The 18,526-nt window shown below is 40.3% G+C and overlaps 2 protein-coding genes across 2 annotated transcripts; both read right to left on the bottom strand.

The window, feature by feature from the left end:
* Positions 1-1,367: 1,367 nt before the first annotated feature.
* Positions 1,368-7,675, bottom strand: LOC128455578 (calsequestrin-2). Its single transcript, XM_053439249.1, has 11 exons — positions 7,179-7,675; positions 5,091-5,175; positions 4,821-4,921; positions 4,599-4,710; positions 3,423-3,496; positions 3,216-3,346; positions 3,059-3,104; positions 2,925-2,979; positions 2,195-2,295; positions 2,023-2,097; positions 1,368-1,927 (listed from the first exon to the last, which is right to left on the bottom strand). Exons 1-11 carry the CDS (start codon positions 7,413-7,415, stop codon positions 1,616-1,618), a joined length of 1,329 nt encoding a protein of 442 aa, XP_053295224.1. The 5' UTR covers positions 7,416-7,675; the 3' UTR covers positions 1,368-1,615.
* Positions 7,676-9,572: 1,897 nt separating this feature from the next.
* Positions 9,573-11,206, bottom strand: LOC128455582 (potassium voltage-gated channel subfamily E member 2). Its single transcript, XM_053439254.1, has 2 exons — positions 11,009-11,206; positions 9,573-10,018 (listed from the first exon to the last, which is right to left on the bottom strand). Exons 1-2 carry the CDS (start codon positions 11,033-11,035, stop codon positions 9,689-9,691), a joined length of 357 nt encoding a protein of 118 aa, XP_053295229.1. The 5' UTR covers positions 11,036-11,206; the 3' UTR covers positions 9,573-9,688.
* Positions 11,207-18,526: the final 7,320 nt, after the last annotated feature.

Below are 18,526 nucleotides of genomic sequence, written 5' to 3'. Positions count from 1 at the left end.
TCTCTTGAGGCACATTCTGTTGCTTTAAAATCCCTGATCGTAATATACTGTATATTCCAGGTAACACAATGTAGACATATATGAGGCCTGCAACTGACAAAAAGGAGAAAGCAACAAAGTAAAGTGAACCTGCAGAGGAAGAGGAATTAGCATTCAAATGAGTTTCCCTGCATCAGTCCAACAGTGTGACGGCAGTATATTAGCTCCCTGTGCAGCTGCAGCCTGCTCCATTAATCCAGGTGAGAAATGGACCTGATGAAGACAGACGCAGGACGTATAGTGAGAGATGAGGGAAGAGATTAAAGGTTTACTCCAGTGAAAATGGAAGGTGTCAGCATGTGGCTTTTCAAAGCTGTGAGGCCCCCCGGGCAGAAAATGTAGCTTTACACCAAACATCACATCTTAAGTCGTTTTACCTGAGAGGAGCACGGAGAGTTGTTGACACACATTTACTTCTCAATTCAGTTTATTGACACTGAGCCCAATGAAGCCACAACTTAATAGACTGAACGGATAATAACATTTTTGGAAGTGCCAAAGTACTCAGACCCTAAACGTTCATTGACTTACACAACAATGTGAGAAATCCAGCTTCCTTGCAAGATTTGATACTGCCAAAGTAAAAGTGCCTCATTCGAGAAGTAAAAGTAAGAGGATGTTATGAGCAAAATGTATTCAAAGTAAAAATACTCGCTCTGACAGACATGATGAAGATGTTGTGGGATGATTTGTGCTTTGGCTACAAATGTAATTGTCCTGCCGATAAAGCTTATTGAATTGAATTTGATTAATGAGATGGAAAAGAAGAAAAGGAGTTCAGCTTCTGCCATCTTATAACAGCCTTAAATCGTCTACATATAATATATTCAAAACAATATTACAGCAGATAGTTGTCTCTATATGTTGGTCCTGTGATACGCTGGTGACCGATGTCAGCTGTGATTGTGTTTCAGCTTCTCCCCCGACCCTTAAAGTAGAAGCAGTATAAATAATGGACATGGATGAAAGTATATATTTTACTCTGGCTCCAAATGACGTCAAAAGTACAAGATGGCAGATCCGGTATCACAGATATATTGGCTTCGTTTTGTACAACAGGAAGAAGTAGAGACGTTGTCCATCTTATACTCAAAAAGCCAAACATGTTGGGATCAATTGATTTAATCTTAACAATACAAAGTATAATTATGGTTTTGTCTCTTAATCTGATGAGTAAATAGAGGTATAGAGTAAAGGTATATACTTAGTTACTTTCCTCCATTTGCTGCTGCTTTTGATATTTAAAGTTTCATCTCTCTTACGTTCCACAGTTGCAGTTATTAGGTTGTGTTTTTAGTTGAGGACTGAAGAAGTGACTGACGACATACTTGTTGACATCCACAGTTCTTTATTATGAACAGTCATTTATAAATGTATAAATTAATGTCACATAATGTGAAGTAAATGTCTGGTTCAGACATTTTAATATATAAAATGTTTTATTATTAATCCCAAAACCTTTTCCAGGCTTATTTATACTTTTCAATATTAAATAACTTTTATTATTATTTAAGTCCATGTTTAACTCAGTCCAAAGAGTAAAGATTGAGGAGTCAAGATTTATAACTGTTATAAATTACTCATCATCATCATCATCATCGTCGTCGTCGTCGTCGTCGTCATCATCGTCATCATCATCATCATCATCATTGTCATCATCATCATCATCATCATCATCATCATCGTCATCCTCAGCGTCATCATCATCCTCGTCATCGTCATCATCATCGTCATCATCATCGTCATCGTCATCGTCGTCTTCGTCTTCATCGTCATCGTCATCCTCAGTGTTGACTTTGCCAGAGAGCACGTCTTCGATCCAGTCCTCCAGCTCCTGAGCGGTGGGCAGGTCGTCCTCGTCTTCCATCTCCAACCACACGCTGTCGGCCTGCTCACACACACACACACACACCTGTGTCAGGATAAACTAAAACACACCACTCGCATCATGACACACGTGTTGTGAGGTTTTCATGAACTTACATCTGTGACGTTGACAACTCCAATCTGTGGTCTGAACAGGTCCACCTTGAAGGTTTTCTCCCAGTAGGGGATCAGCTGAAGTGAGTCAAAAAAAACATGAAGTTAAATGGAGGGTGTGTCCTGATGTCTCGCTGCCTGTTGAAGTTTTGAGCCCGGAGGTGTCACAGCTCACCAGGGGAAAGTCGTCAGGGTCAATCCAGACGATGCTGAGGTCAGGCAGGTGAGTGTTATCCCTGGCAACCTCCTTCAGGATCTCCAGAAACTCGTAGCTATCTAAAAGAAAGTAAAACTAAACAATATCAACTGATTTATAACTAATTCAAAACTTTGATTCCTCCAAAGCTCATTGATAAGCATAATTATAATTATAATAATCATAATTTTTCTGTTAATAATACTAACCTTGGTGGGGTCTTAGATTATAAAGTGCAATAAATGAACAAATACATGATAAATTAATAAATAGATGAATAAATAAATACATGTATGAACTAATAAGTAAATACATGTTGAAATAAATGCATGTAGACATACTGAAATAAAAAATGTCATCGTAAACTTGATCTATTTATGTATTTGTTAAAATAATATAACTTTATATCAGAGCAGTCAAAGGTGTTTATATATTTAATGATCAACTTACATTCTAATTTTAATGTTTAATAAAATAACAGTTTTATTATTTAATTGTTTCATTATTTCATCTGAAATGCCCATATCATTCACCTTTACTTACTTACTATGTTACTGTTTTATTTGAAGAAAGTTTAATTAAAACTTTTACTGAACATCAAGACAAAACATCTCCCAATATACTCCATTGTTTACACTAAATAAGTTCTACAGTCATATGCCCATCATCCAAAAACAAAACTGCAGGGTAATATATAATAGACTCTTACCAGGATCCTCCTCCTCTGCAAAGGCCACAATGTGGATGCCTTCAATATCGTCCTCCTGAGAAAACCAATGGAAACTGTACTGTAGCTGTCGAGTGGCCGGGGTAACTCAATAATAAGCAGCAGTCGTCACTCACCCAGGTTTCATACATGTCCTGTGCACGCAGCTTTCTCAGGGTTGGTCTGTCGGCACAGAAACCACTGGATGTTACACTTGGTTTTTATACCGCAGACCTCAATCTTTACAAAAACGCTGTTGTGACCCTGTTTGTTGGGAGTATTTGCTTTGGTTACCGTCTGTGTTTGGTTATGAATTCCACCAGCTTCTCCTCGGAGAGAGGTTTTCCTGGGATGGTGACGGGCTCCTCCATGAAGGGTTCGTAGAAATCCACCTCGTTCATCTTCAGTGTCAGCTCCTTGGCCACCTGAGAAGAAACCACACATCACTTAAGAATAATGACGAGTGTGTTCAAGTGTCTGTGTGTTTGTTGTATCACTTACTGATTTCTCAAATGTGGCGAAGAACCTAATGTAGGGCTGGAACTGCTCTGCAGCTTCTTTAAATGCTTCGTAGTCTGAGAAGAAATTAAAACATGGAGGATGTTAATAGTTGAGTTGAGGTGAGTTTAGTTTAGTTTACACAACATAAATACAAAATACATGAATGACATGTTAAAATATGTGTGGGGTGTGGTAGAAACCACCAATAGCTTCTTTGAAAACCAAATCCAAATAAACCAATAAATAAAATACAAAATGTAGAAAGTCTTCAATGCAAATTATATATTAGAATAAAAGATCAAATTGGACAAATATTAATTTAACAGAGAAAATTCTAAAAGAGGTCATTTTCATTAAAAATCAATGACTCATAACTCCATTATATTTAATAGAAAATTGACTGTGAGATGTTTTAAACAGAGAAAGATGAAGATGCACGGCCTGTCTTGTTTGATTAGGAAATTGTGAATTTCGGCCAAAATATTGTCTAATACAATGAGGTAACTCTGAGTTTGTATATGACACCTAAAACAAATTATTGGAAATATATATATACATATATGTGCAGATTAAGAGGGATCAATGCACTTGCTGAAACAGCTTTTGCTAGTCTCACAGACTATTGCTGCAACTGCAATATTTTGCACAGACATGTTTGAAAAGTATTTTCCCCATTCTCTTATTTTTCTCAAAATTCCAAAAAACCAGCCTGGTTTCTCCAATATACTTTATAATCAATCAAAACACCCCAAAAATAGGCCATATGAACCAAATAGTGATTTTATGTTGTGTTCTCTTTTGTTGTTCCATTTTCTTGTTTACACAGCTGTTTGTGCTTTCTTTGGCCGTTGTGTACATGACATTTGCACATCAGGGAGCAGAAATAGCTCAACTTTGACCTCCTCTTAATGCTCCCACAGTTGGTCGGATGGGGTGTAACGGCGGCTCATCGCCACAAGTGAACTACTCTGGAATTAGTGCCTCCAAAGCATGTGAGGAGGGACGAGGCGGTGGCAGCTGTGGGTGCGATAGTGGTAAAAATGGATCTGTAAATCCGTGGAGATGAGGGGGTTCACTCATGCAATTATGAAGGGCACATGGTCACACAATGCCCGTCACAGATCGAACCAGGTAGTGAGCTGAGTTCTGTTCAGACTGCAGAAATCACAGACTCACGGTCAGAGTCTTCGCTCTTGAAGAAACCAATGAGGCGGATATCTTCCTCCATCCTGTCAAAGGCCCGCAGCTCCAGAGCATTTCCTATCAGCTCCACCGGCTCCTCCAGGAGCTGCACACAGAGGAGAGAGAAGTTCTGGTTTGAAGCTTGTTACTGTGGCACGACTGTTGTTGATCAGCACCAGCAGCTGGGAATCTGCCCTTAAACCAGTCTATACTCACATCTAGCAAAAACTCCACCAGGGTGTTTGCTGAGAGGAGGCCATCAAACTCGATCACCCGATCGGCCTTGAAAATATATACACTGCCCTGCTCCTCCAAACCTGTGATTGAAGGATATGACATATAATTACGCACATTTAAAGAATGATGCTGAAGATATTTGTCCCTTGAATAAATAACTGTGATCAGGGACAATCCTCTCTGAAGACTTGCAAATCCTAATCGAATGAAGGAGGTTAAATAAAGTTTGTGCCGTCATCAAATTCTCACCCAGCTTCTTTGCCACCTTTGCGTCTTTGTGGGAGTCGACCATTCCAAACCCGATGTCCTTCTCTTCTGTAACCTGAGCTGCGAGCTGCAGACGAAAGAGAAACGATCATTGGGGACTAAGATGTAAGAACAGGACTTGGAACAGAAGATGAAAATAAAAAGACAAAAAGAAACTTGTTCAGTTTGGGTTCAAAGTTCAGCAAGAGTTCATTTAAATAAGGATTTGACTCTGGAACCTTGGCTGAAGTGTTGGGTCTTAACAGGGGGGAAAATAATACCATAGTTGGCAAACTGACAGAGGTGACAAAGCTGCACAGGAGCAGTTAAGACTCAGTTACATAATAACCCAGACTGCCTTGTTCTAAATATAACCAGCGAGTATAATTACTCTGGCAGTTGCTCTATGAACCGCGAGCTGATAAAGATTGAGACTCCGCCGTCAAAAATTATTCTGACACGAATAGAACAAGTTTATCTTATGATTAATGTGTAGCCTTCAGTAGACAGAGGAAAGTACAGTTACAGTTAAAGTTACAGTTAAAGTTACAGTTGCAATACATTTACAGTTACACTTAACGTCTCCATGTCAAGTTTTTACAACTAGTTGTGCTATGTGGTAATATATTAGTGGATTTTCGTTATGTTTGTGTCATGTATTGGGATGATCTTGCATATGTGTAAACATGCATGCAGCGCAATTCATATCCTTTCATTGCTCATTTCATGCTATTCCGCTGATCTACAATAGGGGGCAGTAAAACTCCAACAAATCTAGCTGTAGCACTGAAGAAGATATCTGTTATTGAGTAAGCATGGATGTAAACAATGTTGAAATCATAGACTGAAAATATAATGATGGACAATATGACTACTCCGGAAAATTGGTTCCAAAGCATCTTGATCAGCCCCTGGTGGCTGGCTGCTGAACCGATCATAATCCCTGCCCCCTCCATGTTAGTAGATGGGACGTGGACCAAAATAAAAAGTCAAATGGATTTTTCTCAAAGATTGTTTCTGTCATTTCCGTTGTCACACAGATGCATGTTGAACAGTTAATTTTCTACATGTTAGGTTTTAATTACTTATTTGATGCAAAAAAACGAGCTGAAATGTCATTATTGACAGCTGAGACTGGCTCGTGATTGGTGGAGGGTGTGTATGGGCGGGCCCTCGATATCATGACTTAATACTACAATCAGTATAGAGACAATTCCTCCAAGGGCCATCAAAAATGCAGAGGGCAGCACCAGGGTATCCGGAATATTTTTGATTTATTTCTGCTCAACAGGGTGAGTGGAGACACATCGTCTATCTTTATGTAGAATCTATGGTCTGAATTACATCTAAAAGAAATTCACATTAAAGTGTTTTCCACAAATTAACAAAGTCAAAGTAAATAAACCTCAAACAGGAAAAAACACCTGCAAAACGTCAACGCAAATATGTTTTAGACTTTATCTGCTGATGTCACAGTAAGAGTCACTCGTGTGTAACAGACTTCGGGCCTGACTCTATAGTAACATGACCCAACTGTGCAAAATAAGTGAAGCTAATATCAGGACTGAACGGCCGGGCTCACATTACCTTCAACGGACCAAAGATCAACTCACCCTCGGCCACGTGCAACATGAGACGGGGCACACTTGTTTCCTACTTTATGGGATTCATTTAATCAATTACACATCCCAACCAGCTGCTTAGCTGAGTCTGAATACAACACACCCTCGAGCGCCCTTATTTTTGGTTCGGACAAGTTCACAAAAAGCCACGGTGGAGAGGGGGGAAGGCAGCCGTGCCCTTGATGTACGTAAATAGCTCAAAAGCATAAAACACACGAGCTCTTGGCCTATTTCTGACAATAGGAGAGAGCCACGGGGAGAACTGGTCTCATGCATTTCTTAGGGACTGAAGCGCACATTGAATTAGGCTGAGATAACCTTAACTGACAGTCCTGCATCTCACTGGAGCATTCAGTGCACACACTTACACACTGACCTTGGGGAAACCACCGCCACCATAAGTTTCTCCTGACCCTGAACTTATTCACTACCTGTTCCCTGTTTTGTTTCCCTCTTTTCAACACTTTACCTCCAGCACCAGCTCGGTCATTTGGTGTTGCTTCTGCAGCTCCTTGCTGTCGGGTATGGGTTTGTGGTAGAGCAGGCAAAGCATGCTGTACTTCTTCAGGGCTTTCTTGTAGTTCTTGTCGTTGATGTCCAGGACGCGGTCTTTCCCGTCATACTGCGGGAATTCCAGGCCCTTTTCGGCCGGGGCCAGAGGAACAAGGCTCAGGCAGGGGAGCAGGAACAACCACAGGTGGAGCATTGTCCAAAGTTCCCACACACTCCCGAAAGTCAGAAGTAAGGTTTTTTAGTTTCACAAGGCAAAACTGGACGACCGGAGAGGTCACCCCAAGGGGAGAGAAATGCTGCAGATCGTTTTAGATGTTATAAGAAGTCCGTGAGTTGCATCCCAAGCTGTCCGCAGAAATTCAGCTTCTAAAGCATCTTCAGGAGCCGGCAACTCCTTCTCCTACTACGATCACTCCTTCACGCTTCCTCCCTGCAGAGACAAAGGCAAAGGAGAAGCTCTGTCGGGCCTCTTAGGTATTGGGGAAGGGGGGATACCATACATAGCAGCACTCCTCCTAGGACAGGCCCATTTTTAGGAGACCAGTTGTTTGAATTCTAAAAATAAAAAGGCTGGAGAGTAAGGGAGATAGGAGAGGGCAACAGTCAGGGGGTTTAATGGTGAGTAACAGGACTTTCTCTGTCTGAGTGAGATGGAGACGTTAGAGGAGCGAGCCCCGAACATACGGGGGTGAAGGTATATCGAGGATTTAATGTTTGAGGACCAAGTGGACGTGAGGTTTGGTGCCGGAGTAGAAAATGGGGGTGTTACTATTTTAAGCGGCAGCTCAGGAGACAATCTGCCAACAGGTGTGTAAAGGACAACTTCCATGATCTGTGTATTGTGGACCACTTCTATTGGTTGTCCTGCGCACGTGATCTTACAGCACATACATAACATTTAGAACTTTTTTGCTTTGATATGGATGTGATTTGTTTTGCTCGTTGAAAACCTCATAACTCATTTTCACCTTTCCTCTGCAAACTGACTCAAATATATTCAACAGAAACTTTATAATTTATATCCACACACGGTTTCTACGCTACTGAAAAATCAGCAGCTGCACCTTCATTCTTACCTTCCTCTTCAGTTTTCTCAAGCACGATGGCTCTATTGATAGAGTCTCTGCTGCCCTCTGCAGGTAGAACTATATATGAGCTGCTTGGTCACAGTCACAATACCCAGGACCCTGCAAATGACGCAGTTCAATGAAATCCAGCAATTATTAATTTAACTATGAATACCTGTTTGGTCTCTACTGCGAAAAAAATGTCAAAATCTGGTCTGGAAGAAATGCGATAATCAATAAACTTTGAAACGAAATTAAGAGCGTAGGAAAATAGTGAGGTTTTTTTGTGTTTTTCTATATTTTGTTTGACCCTCAAAAACCCGTAGTTAGAACCACCACCACTGAGCATTCTAACTTTCTTTATGTTTTCCTATCCAATGCCAGCAGGTGGACGCTGCTGACTTTCTCTCTGTCAAGTGAAACAAGAGACAAATAAAACAGTGAGTGAGGAAAAGAATAAAAAATCGAAATACAAAAAAAAAAATACGAAGCTTGAACATCAACAGTACCAGAATCTTTACATCTTGCATTAAACTGTGACCTCTTTCACTTACATGTTATTAAAATGTTAAAAAACTTTCTCCAAAGACATTTGGATCATGATGTGTCTTGTTGATGTGTTCCTCTGACCGGGGCTCTTGCAACAGTTTAGGTAAAGTAGGGAATTACCTGGTGCACCCGAGCTGATAGGGGGCCTCTGAGAATGGCTGATTATGTTAGTCGACAGAAACTAAACGGTTTGTGAGAACCCCCAAATGATCGTCTATAAACAGGAGACCGCAACATCACCATTTTGAAAACCCCCTTACTTAAAGGTTCATTGTGTGGAATTTAGTGACATCTATTGGTAAACTTGCATGTTGCAACTGAATACCCCTCACCTTACCTTCCCTTTCCAAACATGAAGGTGAACCTGTGGTAACCTTCAGTTGTCATAAAAACTCAAAAAGTGTTTAGTTTGTCCAGTCTGGGCTACTGTAAAAAACATGGTGGCCACTACTTTACCGCACTATTCTCTATGTGTGTTTGCAGTATGCCACTACCTTATAATTTGGATAGTAAAAGACTCTGGTTTGGTATCATGTGTTTCTTTGTGTGGGAGTGGGTTTTGTTTTGATCTAGGGCCCCCCAGGTCCACTTTGCCTACGGGGCCCTACAATAAAAATGTAACACTCTGACGTGTCTGACATGGTTGCTGGGAAACAACAGACATAAAAGGTTGGGAGCCATTTTCTTTACTTATTATTGAAAGGAATGAATTACACATAGAGCTCAACTACAAGTTAGATTTACCAAATCAATTAGACTTTATTGTTCTTATTACAAATTTGACCAGCATATGATACATAATTGATGATACTGGTGGTTATTGCAGTGAGTTGAGCATCTGCGTGCGTAATCAAACTCCAAAGTTACTGATCACCCCACCCTGCTGGATCTGAGCCGTCCAGTCCTCCTCGATGTACTGGTGGTACGGGTCATTCGAGTGCTCCCTCCTCTTGGACTTGACTGTGCTCACCAGGATGGCCACAAGAATGAAGGCTAACATGCCGATCATCACGGCCAGATACCAGACGACACCCCTGAAGTTCTCCTCGGCCAGTGTCTTGTCTAAAGCGTTGGCGGCGGCCGTGGTGTTATGCCTCCAGTTGTCAAGAAAGTGACCCAGAGCGCCAGTTAAGGACTCCTCCAGGTGAAGGGTCAGGTTGGACCAATCAGAGTCCCTCATCTAGTTGGAGGGAAAAAGAATAAAGATATTAAACTAGTAAAAATTCAGTTCCACAGCAAAACACTAATAAGATAATAAGCATAATTTTTTATTTGAATTAATTTCATTTAATACCCACGGTAAAAACATTTCATGAAATTACTATGGGTAAACAAATTCATTTCACTGGGTCTTTAAGTCCCTGGAAACTTGGTTTCACATTGTATTTCTTTACAACATAAAAAAGTCAGAGCTAAATAAGTACCAGTAATGCAGAAAAGCATCCTTTAGAGTTTCTAATTTCTTATTTCTTAAGAGTTCAACAGTGTAAATATATACTATATATATATATAAAAAAATTTCATCAGAAGTTGTGGGTGGGGTTACATCAAATTTGATAAACAGTGGCCTGCAACATGAGCAAAAAAACAACAAAAGTGATTCATTCATATAAAAGATGCAAAATTGTAACGAATGCAGTGAATTACAGCAAAATACCTCTCAATTTAAAAAAACAGTTAGAAAAGCTCAGAAAAATCAGCACATGCAGAAAATTCCTCACGTGGAAAAAACACATGTTTCCCACACATATTGCACCATATCATTCACAGTAAGAAACTGGTTGAGACAACAGGTTGTTAGGGCCGTTAATTGTCTTGTAATTAAACAACAACCCCTTCAAAAGTGGGTCATATACTTCTGAATACAGATGCTGTATGATTGTCAGAACGGTGATATGTGTGATTTGCACAATATTAAAATAACAGGCACAACATGTAGTAGTCCAAAAAAGCCATTATCACTCTCCAGATTGATTTCATTACCATTATCATCAGCGTCATCCACCTATGTGATTTTACTTGTGTTCTGTCCACTCACTCACCCTCATTCAATCACAATTCTACAGACGACCACGTGAGAACAAAAGAAAGCTGCTCATGTCGCAAGAACACATTGAGAAAATTGAGATACACACTATATTGTTTTTCATCTGTTCCATACTGCACCAACCTGCTGCCAGGATGTCAGAGGCCGCATGATGAAATCTGTCAGGAGGTCGGGGGAATGCCGCAGTGAGAAAATACAAAAACACAGCAAGACTCAAAGTCAGTGCCGCTCACTGCTTCACAGGCCCACACTGCTCATGTGCTGTTTACTTTTCTTTATCTTTTCTGCTTGGTTTTGACTTTCTGCGTGCGGAAGGGAGGGAAGGATACTGCGGCATGACCTTCAAAAGGCTGATATCACTTCCAGTCTGTTAAAAAAAAGGGTGAGGCCTGATAGTCATTATGACACACACACGCACAGACACACACACACATGCACATGCACAAGCACACCCACACGCACAAACAATGAATACATTAACACCATAATGGCAGAGACAAAAATTGTTAATGGATGAGGCTTATATGTTTATTCGCCTGTAATTCCTCATCTTCCCACATGGAGGAAGCACAACCCAAGACAACATTGACTGCTTTATAATAAAGTAGCTCTTCCTATAGGTGGCAGTATAATGCCACACAGTGTTGGATCATATTGACACGCACTTAAAAAATTTTTTTAATATATCGGATAATTATTTATTTATCAACAATGTATTGATTCAACATTGTTTGTCTTGAAGTTCTGTATGAAAAAAAACAATTAAAAAAATGGAGATGTCTGCAGTTTGGCGAAGTGATGAGTACAGACGGGTTCTTAATTTAAAGGAATTTGGTGTCACTGTCCACACCCTGGAGTCAGTACACGTCCATTGTCTTGTTCAAGGACGGTTCAGCGAGGTATCTGTTCGCTGAAACAAGAATGTTTGAAACTGGATCTCTTGCTTGGAGGAGGGAAGTTTCTGCCCCTCGGAGCTAAACTGCTGGAGTGGATTACTACGGTGGCTCTGAGGGTCAAAATTCATCAAAGTTTCAGAAAACAGAGCAACACTTCACAAAACACAGGCACATTTGTTGTTGAGATATTTTAAATTTTGTTGTGTTTTTAAAAATGTTGTGCCTCACCAAGCTTTGTTGGGTTTTGTGCGATGTTTTTTTGTTGTGAAATGATATTTTGTGTGAAATGTTATTGTGTTTTGTGAAATGTTTTGTTTTGTGACCCTCGGGGCCACCGTGGCATTACTTTCACTACCTCTGATCATTCCAAGATCATTTATGTTTTGCTCTCTAGTGCTAGGAGGGGGGGGGACTTTTTTCTCTGTTAATTGAAACAAGAGAAAAATGGATCAGATAAGTACAAAGAAAGCAGACACAAAGGGGCAGATTCACTCAAACAGACACACACAGAAAAGCAGGGCTGAAAAATGAGCTGCAAAGACGTAAAATTCCACAGCCTGGGGAAAAAAGAGACGGGCGGTGTAGAGGTGGAAAAGAGGGGGAAATAACAGCTACATTATTGTCTGCTAATTAAAGAATATGCAAATAACTACAGCTTCATTCTTAATGCACAATCTACAAATTAGTGTATATCATCTACAACTAGGATTTCCATATGCAAATACAGTAAAGGTAAATTGAACAGTGTTTACAGGTCTTTTCCGATGACCCTGGATGTATATTCCCCTCCGTTACTCTCACTCTCTGGTCAGTTTCAGCATCTGCACATCCTGGTAATATGGCCACTCAGTAATCTGATGTTTCACAATTTTTTTTTTCATACATCAGGAATTTGGCCAGTGGCTCAGACTGATGAAAGAACGTTTCAACACAAAGTGTGTTGAAAGAACCGACAGCGGGGGAGCATGACATCTGACACTTTGCACAATAAACCGATACAGCTTTTCTTAAAATGTCTTTTATTATTTGTGACTTAGAATCAAATCAAGTTACAGCAGAACCATTATTCAGCAGCATATTTCTTAAACCTCTTAATGAGGCACTTCTTTAAGGGTTTATACGTTGTAAATAACTGGTAATTAAAAAATTCCTAGGTTTAATCAATTGGCAAGTGTTTTGACAACTAAATAAGCCATTCTGCTCCTGTTAAGACTGTTAATAAATCATTAATAATGGCTTTTAATTTACTAAATATATGTTCTTACTAAACAAATATAGGACCAAACTCAAAGAAAAAACCTTTACAGCCTGGAACCCGGAGGCTGCTCTTATCTCTGCTCTTATTATCCTTTATTTTTCTCCTTATATTCCGTGCAATAACTTCCCAAAATGGCAAATGTTCACATTAAATGCACATTACACTTTCATCTGATCATGGCACCTGTTAATCTCTCTACCTTACACCCCCAGTTGGATGTCGAACTGGAAACGTCTCTATTCAATTGGCAAATAATGTAATTTTTGTATTCAACAGAGTTGGCCAAATGAAAATTGAGAACAGTGACACATTCATAAATAGAGGAGGAGTGGATTGTACAAAGGCTCATTTAAGTCCAATTGATGTAATTGACCACTAACAGCAAATGGTATAAACAGTAAAGGCTCTGTTGTTTCAATGTGTCAGAGCAGCTGATGACGCTGCTGAGCAAACTCATCGGCCTCAATAACGTGAACATTAAATCTTAGTCATATTAACACGACGTAACACCAGATAAGGAGGAGGTGTGGTGGTGGTGGTGGTAGGAGCTGAAGCAGTAAATATTGTTAGCCAACAGAGTAGTAAGTTTAAAAAGTACATCCTTTGCATCTGCAGGAAAAGGATGGGATGTTACTGGCCACGTAGCTGTTAATGAGCTACTAATGGTTAAAGTGATATTTCACCCAAAATTAACATTCACAGATTATCTACTCGCCACTGTGCAGAGTGTTTGAGTCCAGAAAACACATTTGGAGTTTCAGAGGTAAACAGTGTTGCAACCAAATTCAAAACAAGTGAAGTAACAGGGCGACCAGTTCTTCAAACAGAAAATGCCGCCATACTGCTCCTGTGGCGTCACCCAAGTACCCACAAGCCACTGCAGCTATTGCAAGACATTTAGGCTACAACCTGTTGTAAATGACACCGTCTTAAGTCGAATATGAATGTCGGGGCTTGCAGACATTTGGAAGACACCACAGGACCAGTATGGAGGCATTTTCAGTTTTTCTTCTGTTGTTACGTTTGAGGAAGTGGTCGCCCAGTTACTTCAATTGTTTTGAAATTGGCTGAAACGCTGTTTACCCCTGAAACTCCAAAAGTGTTTTGCAGACTCAAACTCCCTCCATCGGCACAGTGGTGAGTAAGTGATGAGTGAATTTTCATTTTGGGGTGCACTATCCCTTTAAGCACATAGCAACCCGCTGGTGCCCTGCCTGAAGTAACAACGTGCCATTTGATGCAAATAATTAAAGCGCTTACGACGGAGAGGCAGTGACTGCGGTGACCTCAGGCCGTGTGACTTCATCAACGGAAAACCCCAAGGCCAGACTGACATAATGCCAAAGAGAGGGACAGTGAAGCGTAAACCCCCCGCTGGGCTTTAATGTTACATAAAATCTGAAATACAGATTCACACACTCACAAAGACACATGAAAAGCACATGCCGTGCCCACTTATTAATGCGCACGTGCAGGAACACGTACCGAACACGTTCTGTCAGCCCACCTCACATTTGTGTTTGTGTGTGATATCTAGAGGCAAACTCCCGGTTGTGCCTTTCATGAAGAGTTGATATAAACCACTGTTCTGAGTCAGAGGAGTCAGTGCGCACCATTACACAAACAGTGACAACTTTGATGATTTGTCAGTTGGTTGGACACAACAGTCACGCACCTGGCCGTATAAATCCAGGTTTTCATGTGAGAACGACAGTTATGTCTTCCAGGGAATAACTTTTTAGTTTAACCATACTTTACAAATCATCCATCTATACTTTTAATGCAAATGCAATGATCCCCTTGCTTGGGATTCCTCTATATCTCTCCCTTCTGTTTTAATTTGATGTGAGGCAACAACAACAACACAGCAGTACTTTTCCACACATGCAGTTGAGGCTCCTTGCCCCTGTTACACCACGCCCTCTTCCCAGAGCAGATGATGGTCGCTCCTGTTATCTCACTAAGCTGCTTTGGAGGTAAATAACCAGAGCAACGCTTCAGATCAGGCATAAATGATTATGAAGTCTGATGTCGACATAAGTCTTCAAAAACCACGATGAATCTGGTGCACACGTTCAAAACACAAACTGCAAAAGAGTTCATCGGAGTTTCTCAGAGTTTTGCTGTGAAGTCAATATTTTGTTGGGAGATCGTTTATTTCATTGATCACAGCTGAATCTAAACTCAATCAATGTTTCGGGTTCCTCTTGACTCAAGACAAAGCATTTCTTGACAATGGTGGTAACTCATTTGATGGTTAGCGAAAAATTCTTTTCCCCATTGCTCTTACTCTGCAAATAACCCATCCATTGCTAAAGGGACAAAACATGGAGCTAGTTAACAGCTAAGAAGGTTATGTTTTCACCTCAGCTTGTCAGTTGTTTGTTTCTATGAGCAAGATAAGTACTGGATGAATTATCGGCAAACTTGGTGGAATGATGCATTATGGATGCAGATCTGGATCACTTTCTTTGAATTTGCAAAAAATGGTGGAAGGAGAGCGAAGTCCAGGTCCTGTAGGGGGTTACCTGAGAAAAAGTACCAGCTAAACTTTCCACCTGAGCCCTCTGTCTCCCTCTCCCCTGTCTAAAACTTTTCCAACAAATTTCCTAACCGTTTTGTGGAAACTCTGTGCCAGAGTTCGTAGTCCCATTTTATTACTGGGACATCTGAGATGAGCGATAAGGATTGTTTTTTTCCACTTCCATTATGGCCTACAAGAATGACCACTCTTGATAATTCTGCTCTTTTCCCCCCTCAATCATTATCAATAACTGTGTCCTTATCAGCAAACTCATGGTCAGCAGTTACAGCACCGCCGTGCGCAGTGTCGATTTGTCACCAGTCAAGAATGTTGTTGTCAACGGTGAGTCTGACCTAGAAAGACAGGAAAAGGCCTCAGTGGTCTATGCCTCATTGATTCACATTCAGCACGTTACAGCCCTAGACACTATTCTTCCTGCTGTTATGACTAAAAGAGGTAAATATTTCCTTTTGCCATTGAAGCGCTATTTCATGGATTAATGCAAGCTTCCCAAGCATGCCGCAATAGTTTAGTCAGGGCTGTGCATGGGGAATGACAGGAATGCATTGACTATGTGTTTGCTGTATATTTGAAAGGTCACATCGCATTCCCTTCCGCTGTCACCCCAATAAGCATGAACACCGGTGATGTTTTTAAACTTTCAGAGTGGGTGAATAACCAAGGGACCTTTGGCTAGACTCAGAAAATACCAAAACGTTATTCGACACAAACAGAAACAAACAGAAAAGTAGGTATATACACTTAATAGGTATTATTGCTTAAACATGCTAGTAACAGAAATAACAAGCTCATTCTAAATTAAATCCACCATCATCCATCCATTTTCTTTCAGTTGTAGTATGATCTTGAAAACTATCAAACAATAAGTACGATGATGTTTAGAAATAAACACATTCAAACACTATTTTTTTTAGTAATCCTCACTCAATAATATCATATTACCTCTCTTATGATTTGCCTAGATGCATAGTGTTGAGGTTCGGGAAAGTTTTGTAAGAAAGTATCTGCACTTCCTTTACAGATAAGACATTGGCAGACATATGTGTACAAATGCCCAACTACGCAGGTCACTTTCAAATCAGGCCTGTAAGATACTTAAAACTGGATTCCATCACACTGGTATAAAGAATGATAGTGAATGACTTGTTTTAGTATCTAAAAATGTGATACACCTCATGACAGGGCTGCGCCTGAAAGAACGAACAAAAATGTGTTTCTTCATCTATTGCTTATAGCTGGTGTTAAAAGTACAGTTTGCAGAAGGTTCAATAGTGCTGTAATGAGATAATTAGAAGACAATAGGAAATCAATAGCTCATAAGAATACACACTACACACCACCAATGATGTAAAGTTTACATTTCCCAACATTTATTACAGTGTAATATCACCATCATGTTACTGTTTCCCAATGAATCATAGCAGAAAAAGGGAGTATCAACAGTGGAATGTGGAAGAAAGGTTATACTGTAAGTATTTTGTAGGAACGGGACATCTAGTTGTTAAGTCGGGGGGAGATACTTTACTGACCAGACTAAATTATTCAACACAGCCTACTGAATATCACTCTCTGGTATAACATGTCATGCAGGTGTGTCATCACACACACCGGGATTCTTTATGCATACTTTGTCTACTTCAAGACGTTGAACACCTTTTTCTCTTTGTTGAACATACAGCTGCTGGTGGTGGAGTGGAATTTTTATGGGTTACAGTTCAAGATATCAGAGTAAAAGCAAATCGAGAGGTGGGTTCTTTGTTTGTTCAGCCCTGCAGAAGCAGATAAAGGGCCGGATGCAGGAGAAAAGACACCAACGTTAGTACTGTTGATGTTTGAATGAGGCAATCACACCTGTATATGTTTAACCTTCATGTCCTGACTTGATCCTCTAAGGCCCCTAATCCGGCCTTTTCAGCGCTAAGCCTAATTTATACCATCAATCTAACCTGAACAACTTTGTTTGTCCGAGGTGGGAAACAGACGACTTGTCGGGAAGTGCTGCCTCTGATGGTTCAGTCCAGGGCACGTATATGAACCTCTCTGTGTTTTACATCTCCGGCCAAAAGATCACAAATCCAAAACATGAAGAGTAAGAAGACAAAATTACGGCAGGAGCCTGAGTCACTGCAAACACTGATCAACAGGATGAAAGACTAACTGTGTTCAGTTAACGTTATGATATTTCATTTGGAAAGTCCTGCTCAGTACGCCTTTAGGCACCATAGAGTTCACAAAGAGTTTTTTTTTAAATTCTAATCTAATCTTTAAGGGATCATGTAACAAAATCTAATTTTTAAGGCACGTTGCACATAACTAATAGAATATTGTAATGCATGCTGCCTGATTCGCCCCATCTAATAATATCATCATTGCTACACTGTGAAGCCATTTGTTTCAGACTATTGTTTCTGTCCTCGCTGTCCAAAGCAGACAATGAACAAAGCATGGCGCAGATGCCAGTACTTTTCCACAAGGACAATATCATTAGTTTCTTCTGAGGAAAGAGGGAGGGTACGAGTCGACCAGGGGTTGGGGCGGGCAAGATTTGTAACAGTGCTGGAGTGATATACGATAAAGAAGATTCCAGTTACAGTGCTGTCAAACTCAAAGCATGTGGTTACAGCAGTGATGGAAAATAACAACAGCATGAGAGCGATGTAGTCGTAGCCTGCAGCTTTGATACCATTAGGATGATGAGAGAGAGACGCAAACACAGGTAGTTTTTCCACTAGATTAATGCTATTACACAACAGATATCCATTTAGTACGGTTTAAATAAACAGTGGTGGCGTTAGTTCATTTAAACCACATTATGAAATACTCCATTAATTTCCCTAAGGCATGGGCTGTAGATAAAGATTGGCAACTTGACGACTCTCCAAAATTGAAGCCAAAATTGCCCTTGTGGCTGACTGCGGAATAGGTCATAAATCCTGCCTCGG

The sequence above is a fragment of the Pleuronectes platessa genome, chromosome 14 (assembly GCF_947347685.1).
Source record: "Pleuronectes platessa chromosome 14, fPlePla1.1, whole genome shotgun sequence".
Taxonomy (NCBI): domain Eukaryota; kingdom Metazoa; phylum Chordata; class Actinopteri; order Pleuronectiformes; family Pleuronectidae; genus Pleuronectes; species Pleuronectes platessa.
The sequence above is the reverse complement of the archived record's forward strand: the minus strand, read 5'-3'. Positions and strand labels throughout refer to the sequence as shown.

Excerpts from the sequence above, each read along its gene's own strand:
- LOC128455582 (XM_053439254.1), bottom strand. The coding sequence starts at position 11,035 with ATGCGGCCTCTGACATCCTGGCAGCAG. Across the intron at positions 10,019-11,008 it reads CTCTGACATCCTGGCAGCAG|ATGAGGGACTCTGATTGGTC; the intron begins GTTGGTGCAGTA and ends CCCTCCAACTAG.
- LOC128455578 (XM_053439249.1), bottom strand. The coding sequence starts at position 7,415 with ATGCTCCACCTGTGGTTGTTCCTGCTCCCCTGCCTGAGCCTTGTTCCT. Across the intron at positions 3,347-3,422 it reads TCGCCACATTTGAGAAATCA|GTGGCCAAGGAGCTGACACT; the intron begins GTAAGTGATACA and ends GTTTCTTCTCAG. Across the intron at positions 3,105-3,215 it reads TTCATAACCAAACACAGACG|ACCAACCCTGAGAAAGCTGC; the intron begins GTAACCAAAGCA and ends CTGTGCCGACAG.